The sequence below is a fragment of the Rhipicephalus microplus genome, chromosome 5, assembly GCF_043290135.1.
Source record: "Rhipicephalus microplus isolate Deutch F79 chromosome 5, USDA_Rmic, whole genome shotgun sequence".
In the NCBI taxonomy this organism is placed as follows: Eukaryota; Metazoa; Arthropoda; class Arachnida; order Ixodida; family Ixodidae; genus Rhipicephalus; species Rhipicephalus microplus.
The window spans coordinates 72,205,263-72,220,377 of record NC_134704.1 but is presented as its reverse complement, the minus strand read 5'-3'; the positions used below and the strand labels follow the sequence as shown (position 1 = coordinate 72,220,377).

At 42.5% G+C, this 15,115-nt stretch overlaps 2 protein-coding genes across 2 annotated transcripts in view; one reads left to right on the top strand and one right to left on the bottom strand.

Moving 5' to 3' along the window:
* Positions 1–2,882: 2,882 nt before the first annotated feature.
* RpL13A (ribosomal protein L13A) lies at positions 2,883–7,171 on the bottom strand. The gene is made up of 6 exons (XM_037425323.2): positions 7,061–7,171; positions 6,454–6,526; positions 6,189–6,254; positions 4,695–4,942; positions 3,421–3,543; positions 2,883–3,001 (listed from the first exon to the last, which is right to left on the bottom strand). The coding sequence occupies exons 1-6, from the start codon at positions 7,079–7,081 to the stop codon at positions 2,915–2,917; spliced, it is 618 nt and encodes a 205-aa protein (XP_037281220.1). The 5' UTR covers positions 7,082–7,171; the 3' UTR covers positions 2,883–2,914.
* A 421-nt stretch (positions 7,172–7,592) lies between these two features.
* Positions 7,593–15,115, top strand: part of Orc3 (origin recognition complex subunit 3) — a 47,776-nt gene continuing 40,253 nt past the window's right edge. Inside the window, exons 1-4 of the mRNA XM_037425324.2 lie at positions 7,593–7,758; positions 7,990–8,115; positions 10,362–10,485; positions 12,067–12,215. Coding sequence (XP_037281221.2) covers positions 7,732–7,758; positions 7,990–8,115; positions 10,362–10,485; positions 12,067–12,215 — 426 coding nt within the window. The 5' untranslated portion in view covers positions 7,593–7,731. The remainder of the gene's footprint in view (positions 7,759–7,989; positions 8,116–10,361; positions 10,486–12,066; positions 12,216–15,115) is intronic.

Here is a 15,115-nt window from a genome sequence, read left to right as displayed (position 1 = left end):
CAGGTAATCACATTCAGCTTGTGATAAAGCAACCGAAAAAGTGCTTACGCATTTATCTCCTAGCACGTGCATTTTTTTGGCTTCGATAATTTCTCGGGTAAGCTGGTCCCTGTGCCTTGCCAATATAGAGCACTGATCAAAGAGGGGCGTGCACCCACAATCTCGGCAATGAATGCCAAGATGCCCTTGTACCACATTGTTTCGGTGTTCCCGGAGCCGGCCTGTCGTACTACCTTACGTGCACGACGTCTCACACAGGCTAAAAAAGATTGCTCAAGAAGCCAACGTTCTTGTGGTTTTTTCAGCACCGGAAAAATTGCAGAAACTTTGCAAACGGGTCAATACACATTGCGCAAATTTTGCCTCGTGCTCTGTCGCGCACAGGACACGCTACGTCCCATGCGCAGTGGGAGTCGTTTACTTGATTCCACTGACGTGTGGGTGCATCTATGTCGGCCAAACCGGCAGGTGCATAAATGACCACCTCCGGGAACACCGAAACAATGTGCACATTGTTGGCCCCGTCGGCTGGATTTCTGTGACACGAGCTCTCTAACGCTATCGCGTTAATACATGCATAGCCGCACAGCCTTTCACTAAACACCAGTCTAGTAATTTACCACGTGTCCTTCAAAACTTTCGTACGTACAGTATATCGAGTACCATGCCGTCCTTGTCGGAACATCTATTGGTCCAGGATTCTTTCCGGAACATCCAAATAATCAGAAAATTTATGTCATCCGACCATTAATGCGCGTCACGGAACACGAATTTGACACGAATAGCATATGTACGAAGCAACGTTGCGTCGGCTGCGAGGGGCTTTATGCCACTGTGGACGAAATTCTACGTCAAGAGGTTGAGAAAAGGAAAAGACGCAACTTCTGCGGCTCTAGAGCAATGGGGTGAGGGTACAATAAAAAAAAAAAAACGTGGAAAATATAGAAGTGCGACTTTTTGATTACGTTCTCCAACAGCTACTTCTTTAAAGCATATACAGTACCACATCATGAGGCAGCAAACATATAGGAAATAGATTTGTCGGGAAGATGGCATAAAGAGAACTAATTTCACAGGATCCTCTATGCACACCTCATCCCACATCCCGGTCTCGACTTCCTTTATTGAACAGCTAGGGTATAACCATGAAAATATTGGCCTATCCACCTAGGCCAACAACATCTTTGGAACCTTCAAGGTGCATTTTCATTCCATATATTACTTCTAAAAACGGCCATCCAAATACCATACCAAACATCCAACCACGCGCGTTCGCACGTGCTTGGAAAATTCCTCTGGAGGCATAATTTTGTGGTGGTTAGAAGAGGAGAAAGGCACCTAATTTCTGCAGCCCGGTCGGGAGCACGGCGCAGTGCCTTTTTTTGACACCTCTGGAAACAAGTCGTGAAGCCACAGGAAGCACCCTTTCAGTCTCACCTGCGAGTTGCCCCTCGCAGCCGACGCAACATTGCTTCGTGCATATGCTATTCGTGCCACAGGGAAACTAAGCAGTACATCACAAGCACGACCATTGTGTATTAAACCCTCATTCTCTTGCTACGTGCCAAGCCCTCCTGCAGGAAACGATTCACGGAAAAGAAACAGGTACACTACGCTGCTACGAATCCAGCCACTAAAGCTATATTTGCTCTAATGCAAACATACTTCAATGCATAACTGAAGGAAACAGTAGTAGATTCATCAGTTCTAAACAAAATTTATAATGAAATAGTGCACATACTGAACATAGCTTTGCAGAGCACAGAGAAGGCAGGGAGGTTAACCAGTTAGGGACAGTTGGCTACCGTACCCACGGGAACAGGATGGTGCAACTTGAAAGACTGCTAGCACATACGCAGTGATAGTAGAAATATCGTGAGCACAGTTAACTTTACCATCACATCCACTCATCTAAGCCAAGAGCTGAGCATATCAATAACGAAATGAATTCCCCAGCCTAACAAATTAAGAAGGCAGACTGGTCTTAGAAATTTATTTCTTCAGTAATCTTGATCAAACTGCACAGGATTATGCAGTTTTTCTGCCGATTTCAAATATTTAATTAGTGTTCCTGAGCTAACAAGTTTCGCCCCCTATGGTTTCAGACCGCCATAGAAAAAGTGCTTAAAAGAGATATTTAAAATATGCCAACATAAACTAATGACTATAGATTGAAAGTATGAAAGTTTTTTTTTTGTCTTTGGGCCTTTCTCGGTTATTCTACAGCAAAATGAACTATACATTTTCAAACGCAGTTGGAATTGTTACAATTTTTGAGTATTTAAAAAGGCTTGTGCTCTAAATTTTGCTGCCATACTTGCATTCTACACACATACAAGCGTCCACTGCAAAAAAAAAAAAAAATTTGCAGATACATTGAGGCCTCAAATTTGAAGTTGCAAATTTACTTTTTTTGAGGAAATTGAAAAAAAAAAAACAACTAAAACACACAGCTTCAAAAAGCAACAATCTGATGCACATGTTTTGCAATCCTAATAAAAGTGCTCAAATTCATAGTAGAGCTGCTAACATTAGTGCCAGCAACATAAAAAAGCCTCAAAGTTGGTTCCCCATTTTTTGCAGGTTCTGCATGTTAAAAGCACCAAGAATCTCTACAGTTAGAATGACATTACAAAATATTACAACTTCCTAGAGTGTGAAAATTTACAGAGAAAAATACTAACAAACCAAATATGTGAATTAAATAAAAAACGAATTTTTTTGTCACTTTTTATCCCAAAGACCAGTTTGCCCCCTTAAACCAAGACAGGTCACTAGATGAGTTTTTTAGGAGTTGGACACTCCAAATAAATATCCCTCATCAGCTTCAGCTGGCATTTATTGACAATTAGCAGATCACCCACCAATAATACAAGACCTCATATAGCCCATTCTCTTTTATTCTTGCAAATTACTACACAGCATAGCCATAGCTCTTGATGACCTTTGCCATTGGTTCCACCTGCTTGGCAGAGAGCTCCTTGGCCTTTGCAAGCAGTTTCTGCAAGGAAGAAAGAAGGAACACATCAGCTACCATGCTTCACACATATCAAACCAGAGTTTATGTGGCAAAGGATTCTCAGTAAAGTTTTGATATCAGGTCATCAAACAATGTAGGTATGTAAGCATCATGGAATCCAACAGTTTCAATGCATCCTCTACCAGCACCAACGAGCACTTGAGATACTTGCACATTCATAATAGTTTTTATAGGATGAAGATATCAATGTTTCTACTTTGCATACAATACGCAAAAAGCAACATCGTACCCGTGGGCATCACTTTCGAATGCATAACACATTACGGCTTACAATTTAGGTAGCAAGCTAATGTTATGGAAATAACGAAATCAAGTAGTCGTGCAGTCTTGGAGAGGGTGCACAGACGCTGAAAGCCGATCAAAGCAGATTCCACCCTCACCCTGTCTGACTTCTTGGCCTTGTGGTAGAGGGCAGCCTTGGCTTTCCTCTTGAGCTCAAGGGACTCAATGACACTCTGGTACTTCCAGCCGACTTCGTGGCCAAGACGTCCGAGCGTGCAGTACTGCGGGTGGAAGACCCAAGACCAGTTTACACCAAGCCACCGGCATCATCTATACCACAATATTCACACGACATCAGCTTCTGAGGTTGATTGCACTGCCCTCCACAAGGGGGGCTCAATGTAGGTAAGGAAGTGAGGCTCATCACGACAAAAACGCAAACCCAGTGAATACAACCAGCCATTGTACTTTAGAATGTGGCAAAAATCAAGGCTAGCTTATGTTAGTGTGGCTGCTGAGTACACAGAATACATAATGGGATAGCACGTGCGCCCATGCTTCTTTTTCCCTGATGAAAGCACGGTGTTAGGACAAACTGGTCCTTCCGAGAGAAACATTGAAGCCATCTGCCGAGAGCCTTTCACTCTGCAGAAGGCGCATGCCCACCCCAGCATCTCCTTTCATGGCATGCACTTTTCTACCTTGGCGGGGGAATGTACTCTGTCTGGGGTGAGAAATTAGGACAAGTAACAAAACTGACAAGCAGACAGATGCTCTGTTTTGTTCTAGGAAGCAGCCATCGACTGAAGAAGTAAGCCCTTACCCTTTGTTCTCTTCGCAGGGTGGATTATCCGATGCATCATTCACATGTTATTGCTATCGTTGCAGTGAAGTGTTTGTCGATTTAGCCTGTTGCTGTATTCGCTCAAGCACGTAGCTGCGATGAATTGAGCTATAGGAGACCGTTTATGTGCGTCTGGAATCTCGAACTAGGCTTTTGCACTAACCATGCACAGAGCAGACCTCTTCAACAAGCACTTGTCAACTGCTCTTGCCAGTAGATATGTTGTAGCATGGTACAACTGAGCATGTTGCAGGCAAGTATTTCAATGTTTGGCACGGGACACTATCAATCACACACTACAAACACACTTTACATTGCTTTATAGGTTACAATTAATTAGCTGATTAGGCCTTAAACGAAGTAGCTGTTTTTGAGATCTCTTAACTACTCATTATATATAAAAAAATAAAACAGCTGAATATTTGAGATCAGCCTACAAGTATTCATGAACTTTGCAAGTTCAATCAAAATTTACCTGGAGTGTAAGAAAAGTTCTTTAATGCCACATATCCATTAAGTGAAACTCTGGTAATCCATCGCTTGAGGCCATACACTACACGCATCGAGCAAAGCAGCTAAGTATCGCACCCTGCGCCTTGGGTTGAGTCGAAGCACACGCAGCGCCGACGGCACCACCATGCGCTTCATGCGGTGGTATGGTGGTGGCACACCCTCGAAGACCTTCAGGCGGTCCAGGGCAAGGGAGCCACGCTTCGTCTTGTGTGGCAGCATGCCACGCACAGTCCGCCACAGGATCTTGCTAGGAGCCCTAAAGTGGTAGGGCCCCCTCGCTGGATTCACATTGCACCGCTTGCGCAGAAAGTCCAGGTACTTCACTGTGCATGGTGTGTGAGAGGAAAACCAAGAAGAGCACAGATGAGAATTGTCTAGCAAGAGTGCTAGACAAAACTGTACACCGATCTATTGTGTACAAAGCACCAGCACTCAAGATCAGGCAACCACTGTCCCTACCGCATAGCTTAAAATGCGTGTCATTCAATGGGGTTAACAGTACACTAAAGGAACACTACCTGGACAACACTAAGACCACTGCACTACATGTGCTGGGCGTTCATGCCCCTGGTGGCCATGCTTGTTAAGTGCCCTATCAAACAACTATGTAGCTTTTTGTGGTGTATATATGTTTTAATGCATAACAATATTACTAGTAACGGAAATGACAGGTAAAAAATACCAGCAGTTCTTCAGATAACATTTGTTCTTGAACCACAGCTACCCAGGCTAGACATCTCGTAGTGGTGAGTGCTTCTAGCAGTTTCCCTCAAAGTGCACCAGTGTTTGCTCAAGTTACAAGGGTTCAAATTAACACTTATTGTGCCCCTAGTGGGACATTCCCATAATAAGGTTGTGATGGGGCACTTCAGTAGTATATTCACCAGACTGAACTGCTAAAATAATGTGGCAATGGATTGCAAGATGAAATAAAACAAAACACAAGCTAGGCATGTAATGACATTTTGAGAAAACGTAGATAGAGTAAGGCTTACTAAAGCTGTTCGTAGCAATAGGTGCCTAACAGCCACTCAATAGGTGCCTAACAGTACTAACAGCCACTCATCTCTACAGCCATGCCTTCAGTCAATAGGAAACAAAAGGATACAACTATTCAAGTAGTGTCACAGCCTATATACTCACAGATCTACCCCACAACACTAAATGCAGTCGGAAGACAGATTCCTTTTCTGGCAACACAGTTACACTTGAGGCAAGAAATCGAAGCTCTGCCTCTCAGGTAGCACAGCGATGGTAGTGAACTATCCCGATCAATAAGAACTTGAGCACACAGGCGTGTGTCGTACATCTTTGTAATGAGCTGCCATTAATGCATGTGTAATCCGAGATAGGTGCTGAAGAAAAATACGAACGGAGGCTGCTAGAAGGCATAGGCCTGAAGTAAGACCTTAGCTTCCGTCATTTAAATTAGTATTACTGTGGCACCAATCAGGTACCGCCAAAGACACCTCCAAGGGGCATTTCATATGCAAGAGCATATCTTCGCGAAACAGCAATGGGCTACCCCTAGTTCAGCAGCACGTGCACCAAGTGCCCGAGCATACTTACGCTTATTCCTGAAGAAGCTCCCGGATATGCAGATCCCTTCGCATCGCACGACCACCACCCGCTGGCCTGTACGAAAGAGCAAAAACAGGCAAGTTAACGCACAACAAGCGACGACGTTTCGGCCGTAGACACGGCCGACAAAGAACTCAGATGGTGATGCATGGTTAAGGGTATAATCACATCATTTTCATACGTGTGGACGTGAAAGTATCATCATGTTTGGCGTATTACGGGAATGCCAAACGTATGTGAAAGATGTGCTTACCGTGAAGCAGTGTCTTTGCTACTAACGCTGACAGACGGCCAAGTAAGTGGCCTTGGCCGTCTATGATAATGGGCTGCAAGGGAAGAGAAAAACGACAGTCAGCGACTTGACACACTGAAGACTCACCACGTCAAGATTAAAAGAGCTGTTTTGTGTAGCGAATGCAACGTAGCCAACTAATAAGCTCACCAAAAAAAGAAAATACGAGCATGAATACCGCAAGGTGGTTCAGAACGCTCACACCGACATACCGGCATGGATAGGCCTAACACAACATGTGGTCCTACTTTGTAGATATTAACCGCTCAAAACGAGGCGAATAAAAACGACTGTTAAAGCCGTACTGACAAAGAGTTAAGTTAGGTTCTCGTGCTTCGGCTAGAACACCAATTAAACTATCCCTGGCACACTCCAAAACGAGGGCACACGTCAGTTTTCGCCACGTGAAAATAATACAGCAAGAAATAAACGAGTTTTAAACAAATACAGGCGAAATAACGCACAGTGCAGAAACATTGGACGGTAAGGAATCGGTCGAAAGAAGAAAAGTCTGCCACTGACAAATATTTAACTTGACGCGAAGCGCAAAGCACGGAGCACCACGCACCTTCCGCGAAAACCCAGTCATGTTGACCGGAGAAAAGAGCCAGCAACGGGGTTCTCTCCGACGACAGCACGACACACGCACGGTTGTCAGACCAAATGTAGATTCGCAAGATTACTAACATGGTGGCTATGACGATTTTTTATGAAGTAGCGCCAAACTGGTAGGTGTTCTGCGGTAGCGCTAAAAACAGAGCCTTTGAGATCTAAAACTTTTACAAAGCACAAAACTGATAAAAAAACTTAAAAAATTTTACACTCAATATAAAACTTAAAAAATATAGAAGTTAAACAAACAAAGAGTATTACAAAAATTTGATATACGTGCATTAGATAAAGAAGTGGCACTGGTGTTGGCAGCTAATTATTATTTACTATTACATCATTAGTTTTTTCATTAAGGATAAACCTTTTAATATATCTCATATAGGTTACTTCTAGATTTCATGGCCAATCCCCCATAGTGGGTATGTGCCAGTGCGAAGGGGCAACAACAACAACAACAACGTTGGCAGCCAAGCCAAGCTGTTCGGAGGAACCCGCATGTTTCCGAAGTGGCGCGTTTTTCTTTCTTGCAGACGCCGGCACTACGTTATTTGCCCTAGCTTTCAATATTTTTCGTGTTCTGCATCTCTATCTCGCTTGAGGCACACTACATTTTAACCAAGCTTCGCAATGGAGGACCTGAAAAGCATATCCCAAGTAAGTTTTGGATGAGAACTAGCTCGCCTCTGATTATCTTTTTTCATGTTTAGGATCCTCGCGTGTTCTCTTCTCTCTCCTCCGTTTCAAACTATGGTGTGTCTCTGGAGTCCGTTTCTTACGATACAGCCTTGAAACATGCAGTAACACCTCGACATAGTTAAAATAGTGTCTGGTAACTGCTACAACGAGGCGATGTCTGATTGTTCTTCCTGTGTTTTCGCTATGCAGGCGTGCTTTGTTTCGTTACCACGGAAAGCGAAACCGAACAAGCCTGTGCGGTCTACGGAACAGGAAATTGGTCGTAGGTACAGAATATTTCGGGAGACCTGGGCGTACCTGGAAAGAGAAGTGCTGGTAAGAACAATGGTCGGTTCAATCTTTGCTCCCGGTGGCTTTTAAGTGCGTAGCACCCTAGGGTCCCGGCTTGTTCATTCGTAGGCCTTACGTTATCACGCTCAGATGAGTCAATCCAGGCCTAAAACAAGGTTCTCAGTGCTCAAAACCGGGTAAAAACGAACGTTCAAGGCATGAAATAATATAATTAGCCCAAGTTACCGCGAAGTAACCGAAGTAATTGACCTAAAAACGTTTCAAAAACATGCGGCCGACAACCACGCTGTGCAAGAAAAGAGGGCGCCACTGCCTCGCCAAGTGCGCAATTGCTCCTCCCACCGGCGCTTCTCCGGTGCCTTTGCTACGTCTAAAGGGGTAAAAAAAACAGACGGAACGTGCTGTAGATGCCATGAATCTCGGAAGTGCGTTTAGGTGGGCTAGTTGGCCAAACATTTTAAAAGGTAAAAACAGCACGAACTAGACAAGACAAATGAATTGTAAAGGTTAAAAACAGCACAAACAAAACAATGCCACACAGGACGAGCAGCGCTAGTTCGGTGTGTTATTTTTTCATTTGTTTCATCTAGCTTGCGCTTTTTTTACCCTGTACAAGGCATGAATTTAAACTGCCGTAATAAGCAGGAAGTGGATAAAGTAAAGCGAAAAGTAGCACGTATGTCACACACGGAGTTTGTGAATCTGCCTAAATTCTATGCATGCTGGTGATACCTCGCATGTTTGCCTCAAACATTCACGTCATCAACGGTTTGGTAAACAAAGCAGAGGGATCTATATGTATGGGAATTGCTGGGGGCTCGTCTCCTGCACTTGCTCAGGTTTCACAGTAGCAGAGCTGCATTGAGCGCAGGATCTAGATTTACATGTTGCTACACAGTTATTTGTTTTTTTGTTCGGGGTTTATTCATTCTGCATTAAATGTTTGATATTATGGTTAATGCACCGTTATGGCTTAACAGTCTGTTAAGAGTGCTGCAGTCTCCCAAGAAACTTCAGTAATAGTTTAAATGAAATATTCCTGAAACAAGTTGGTTCTCAAAAGAACTACTAAGAACATTACTGCTGGTACTCTGATTCCGTGACACATTTGTTGTCAAGTGGACTGTTTTACAGTAAAGCCGTATGGCTAGGATGTGTTAAGAAGAAGTAAATAATAATTTAGGGCATAATCTCACTCTATTATGAAACAGCAGTGAGCTGCCGCGGGGTGACTCCATCTAATGAACTACTTTTGTGACGTTTTCCAGTCTGGCCCGTGAGTGCATACAAACTATAATACAGAAGCAAAGCCAGCATACATTACCTCGAAGGGTCTCTGTGCTTGCACTAGTTTCTATTTAGGTTTTGTCAGCATACATAGCTAGGGATGATGCTCACCACAGCATGAATCACTACTTATGGAATCCTTTAGGTGCTCTTAAAATATTCTTTACGCTATCATCACCAAAAGCAAGCTTTGAAGGATGCATCTCCTAAATGTGGTGATTGAGAATTCAAACGCTACAATAGGAGACGCTTTGATAAATCCTACTTCATTTCACAGATCAGGCACAACATTTTGGAGACCAGCAATACTTCTTGCAGTAGATGCATTCACAAGAGAAATAGTTCTGTGATTTTACCGCCTATAATATCATTTCTTTTTGCCTCAAAGCTGGGTAACTAACGAAGGTGTTTTGTGCTTCAGATACAAACACCATTACAGCAGACACTTGTTAAATGGAACCCGAAGGGACCTGGCTAATGTGTACCATTTAACAGCAGTTTGTTTACTGAGAGGGGAACAAGGGTGCAGAATTCAGGTACGAAACCGACCGTACTGGAGGCAGTCATTCCATTTAAGCAGCAGTTCATTGTAACAGTTTTTTGTTTACTGAGAGTCTACTGTATATAGCTGTCACTAAGTTGTTGTGAAGTGCTTAGCGTCTCTTCGTTTTCGCTGTCCGGTGTTTCATTTGCAACCTAACGCCATGCATCACGCGTGGTTTTGTGTTTGGCTCAGGTGAACGTTTACCACAGTAAAAGCGAAGCGTGAGACATGTGGACCCTTGCATCTTGCTGGCCAAACTTCTTGCATAGCCTACACAGTATTGTACCTGATGCATGAAATGAAGCATAGGGTGTGATCAACACAAGGCCACATGTTTAGCTTTGTTGATTTGTACAGAGTGCTTGGGCAGAGATTTCTTGGCTCTTTGTTGCACTTAGCTGAGCACACTATTTACAGCGTCCGCTGTCTTTTTTCACAGAGGTGCCAGGCAGAGGCACACACTGATGTTCTCGACAATGTTATGTCATTCGTTCTATCACATAATCCTGCCCTGACTGAGACGTCGAAGAGATTGGATATACCTGTTGCTGCCCTTATGATGGGTATGTGCTGAAATTGTCTGCTAATACTGTAAGCAATATTACTATTTCTCTTAGGTCTCATTTCTATGTAGCCATCATCCCTGAACCTCATTACTTGAGTGGAGACATTTCCTGTGGAATAGTGAATGAGCCTGCTAGCATTGTGTGGCCTGGTTGGGACACGTCTTATAATCCTTTTCATATATGCATAAATTGCTGGCTCGCTCACACCCACAAAGATTGCGGACTGCACTTATGCTTACACTTCAGCAGCCTGCAGGTTCAACGTGACATGTTAGCCCAGATCTCTGAATACCTCCTGTTGCCTTATTTTTTTCAGTTGTAAATTTTCAGCTAAAAGCTCTCGTGTAGAACTATGTACCTCTATCAATAATAGATTGCAGAACCAGAAATTATTAATGCATAATAACTAAAGTCTGAACCAGGCTGTTAATGATTTTATGTGCTTTGAATGTGCAACATAAGTCCATAAAAGCAGCCGTGCCTGCTCAGTACCTCGGTATCATATTAAACTTGAAAAATGCCCACGCATGCATTATGTATGTGGCACCCCTTTGACTGGCACTGATTGTTAGGGAGAGAACTTCTCGCGAAGAAATGACAGGAAAAGCTTCTTGAAGGAACCTGCTTTGGAAATTTTTTATCACACCGGCAGATAAAGGAAATGTACCTGTAATCACTTGGATAACTTTTTTACATTTACGTGTCACCTAGCATTACCTGGCAACTTGTCCTTGTGGCTTAGTAGTTGATTTGTCAAGCTATCCATAAAAATTCTCTCCTGCTTACAAAAAAAATGCTAGCAGGACTTTTTAAAATTTTTCTTTATAATCTCCCTCTCATTCTTAAATTGGAAGTACGAGTGATGAAACTACTCACAGCAAAAATAATGGATTCTGTTTTGCAAAGTAGCTAACAACATTATGATAGAAACGTAGGTTTTTTTTTTTTCGGTAGGGAAACTTTATACTGCACAGTGTAAAATTTTGAACAAGCCTCGCCTCACTCCGCCCTGCCCGCCCACCATTTTTTCAACCTGTTCTCAAATACAAAATCCTGCAGCAGTGAACCCAAGTTCTGCGAGTTTTCAGCTGTGCACGATTTCTTAGTACTTTACAGTGTGGTGCTTTGGGGTTGTTATCTGAGTTGCCACAAATCTTCGAAACATTTGAAGAACATCTTTTCCCTCTTGTCATAACACATGAAATTGCACTCGAGGATTTTCTCCAGTTCAGTAGAAACAGAAAAGCATGCATATTCAGTAAAGCATTTCATTAAAAGTGGTGGGGAACATTCTTCGCTCTTTTGCTGCCACCTTGATTTTTGGTCTGTGACCAAGTGAGAGCCCCCCCCCCCCCTATTTTCTCTTTACCTTTCACCAGTGGGAAGAGCCGCTCGCACTGGATTTCATAGTAGTGCATAGAAATACAAAGACATGATGATACACAATATTATTTCGTTATATTTTTGTGCCTCCTCTTTCATCTTGTGCTGCTCAATGAGTGACGAACCAATCTGGTACTCGATTTTTGCTCGCCACTGTGGTTTTGATTGATCATTCCATCACTCTCACATGTTCAGGTGTCAACATGTCTGACCACACTGCTGTCTTCAACCTACTGGCAAAGAGGCTGCGCTCCTCCGTGACTCCGATGGTCGCTAGGCTGCACGCAAAGGACTGCAATTCCACTGCTGCCATGATACAGAAAGTCGTCACGGACACCATGCAGGTACATCGACTAATTCAAAGCCAAGCTGTGTGAGAGAGAGAGAGAGGGACTAAGAATAGAAAAAAGGCAGTGAGGTTAACTAGGGCTGATTTCAGTAGGATACCCTGCTCTGGAGAAGAGGGGAGGGGAAGGAAAGTTTCAGAGGAGGTGAGAAAAGTCACTGTTTGCGCAGACGCACTACGGTTTCACGTTTGGCATCACACAGCGAATCTGACCAGTGTCCCTTACAAAACGCAACAGCGCTTTCGTTGCCTTTCGGAATTGTGATGGGCAGCCCCATGGCCCAATACCTTCTCCACAGTTCAGACAATACCTCGACAATACTTTCTTGCTTCCGTTTAGTTCCCATTTGCAACAAAGGCGAATGGGTTGGCAGTGGATAATTGCAGAACTAGCTATGCATTGAGGGTAGTTAAAATTTGATACCTTATTTTGTTATGGTTCATTCCGGCTGCGTATTACCCATCTGGACCAAAATACAGTTGGCATATAGTCTTCTCGGCTGTTGTTGGAGCTGTTGAGGGGACCCAAGACAGAAATACGAATTTTCTGGTATTAGTTAATTACTCTTCCTCATTTCAGAAATCGTCGCGCTTGCCACAAGACGCTTGGTAAGCGAGAAAACGGGCTAAGAAAAAGTGTGGGTGGCGACACCACCGTGCAATTTCTGCACAAAACGCTAAGTTCTTCCCGATTGGTAAAAATATACATTGTCCTGTGAGTGGGCCACAGACTTAACATACTAAGTGTTGGGAAATTTTGTTGAACCAATGCCACCAAAGTATGAAAGATACATTTCAAAATCTGTGGCATAACACGTGGAGTATTTGGCACGAAATTTAAAAATGAATCGCTCACTTTCTTCTCTATTAATAAACCTATTATGGTGAAAATAATGACACGAGAGTTCTGCGATTGAAATACATCAATATAATCTGATTTATTATTTCAATAAATGCCTAAAAGAGGGAGGATGTACCGTTGCCTCCTTATTCGACTGATGCTTCTGATTCTAAGTAATTGTGGTCATTCATATCTGTGAACTCTCTGTTTGCCTGGGAGACTCCCAATTTCTGAATAGTCCTCCTGATTGAACAAGCGTTTCTGTAAATGTGATAAGCAGTTCCTGCCAGAAATGAAAATGAGGGACAGTGGCAGTAAAAATTTCCTTGACGAAACCAACCCACCGATACACATTGAGAAGAGGCCACCACGTTTGTGTAGGGGCTTGGTTATTTGCAGCTCGGCGTGTTATTTTCATCTCGATGTGGAACTCGCAGTAAAATATCGGTGCCATGCATACAACGTTAGCTTCGCCGTCATGCAATTTTAATGTGGTCAGGTGTGTTAAGTTTTGGAAGGGTCTACTAGATTTTGCGTGTCATAGCATATTTTGCCCTGCACATGTGTAATTAATTACTCACATGTACTAGAATTGCAAGCACTCATGTGATCGCTGGCATCGAAATGGCTTATTGCAGTCTCCCAATTTCCAGAGTCCCTAGGTTGATAAATGTGGCGAGGTGTTTCATTGCAGCAAAAATTCGCCTGACAAAACATGCGATGATAGCACCCATTTCTTGTATTAAGTAAAATGAAAATCTGGGCAAGTTGGCGTTTGTTCATGATAACTGAGGGGGGCCCATGTCCCTTGTGCTCCTCCTATTTACTTGTGTGCTGTGTATTTCACGCCCCCCTCAGAGGTCCAAGTTTTTCTTCTGCATTTCAGTGCTAAATCATTGAGGACATGAATGTATTTACCAAGCAATGCATTTAGGATCACTGTACAAGTTCTGGAATTTTTGTATTGTCATTTATGCATTGAAATCAAAGAAGTATGAGAGGATTATCGCCTTTACAAGAGCAACTTTTTAAACGAAATTTCAGTTTACATGCCTAAAGTCGTTACGTATTTGCCCATTAGGTGTTCCCCTTCATAATGGTACTGCCTGTATTTATATGTAGCATGCATTTGTTAGAGGTCTCACTCAAATATTTCTGGCAGAGAAAAACTGCCAATCTTCAGTCATTCTCTCTTTATGTGCATCGTTGTAGTGGCATCGTACACATCATTGCTCAATTGTGATGCTACTATGTTACTAAGTACAGTAGACTCTTGTTAAACGGAACCTTAGGGGACCAAGGAATCGTGTTTAGTTTAACAGGAGTTTCATTCATTGAGAGGTGCACGGGAATGCGAAATTCCGACACTAAATTAGTCATATCAGCAGCATTTGTTTCATTTTAGTAGTAGTTTAATTTTAGGGGGCAGACTGCTCTTAGACATTCTTTCTTTATTTCTTCAGTGATCTTGATCAAGCTGCACAGGATTAGGCAGTTTTTCTGATGATTTCATATGTTTAATTAGTTTTTCTGTAACTCATCTTATTCCTGAGATAACATAAGTTCACCCCCTATTGTTTAAGGCCGTCATAGAAAAAAAGTGCTTAATTAAAAGTGATATTTAAATATCCAAACATAGACTGATGACTATGGATTGAAATAATGCAAGAGATTTTTGTTTTTAAGCCTTTCTTATTATTTTACAGCAATATGAACTATCCATTTTCAAAAGCAGTTGGAATTGTGTTAAAATTTTTATGAGTAATTAATTAAAAAGGCTTGTCCTTTAAATTATGCTCCCATACTTGCACCCTACGCACATACAGGTTTCCATTGTAAAAAGAATATTGTTGTACCTGCCCTAGCTGCAGAGATATTTAGGCCTCAAAACTGAACAGCTGTAAATTAATTTTTTCGAGAAAAATGGAAAAAACTGAAAACACACAGCTTCTTCAAAAAGCAACAATCATAATGCGCATGTATTGCAATCCTCATAAAAGTGCTCATAAATTCGTAGCAGAGCTTCTAACACAGGTGCCGGCAAATTATAAAGAGTT

Coding starts and splice junctions, on each gene's coding strand:
- RpL13A (XM_037425323.2), bottom strand. CDS start 7,081: ATGACTGGGTTTTCGCGGAAG. Junction 6,527..7,060: donor TGACTGGGTTTTCGCGGAAG/GTGCGTGGTGCT, acceptor CTTCCCTTGCAG/CCCATTATCATAGACGGCCA. Junction 6,255..6,453: donor AGCAAAGACACTGCTTCACG/GTAAGCACATCT, acceptor TCTTTCGTACAG/GCCAGCGGGTGGTGGTCGTG.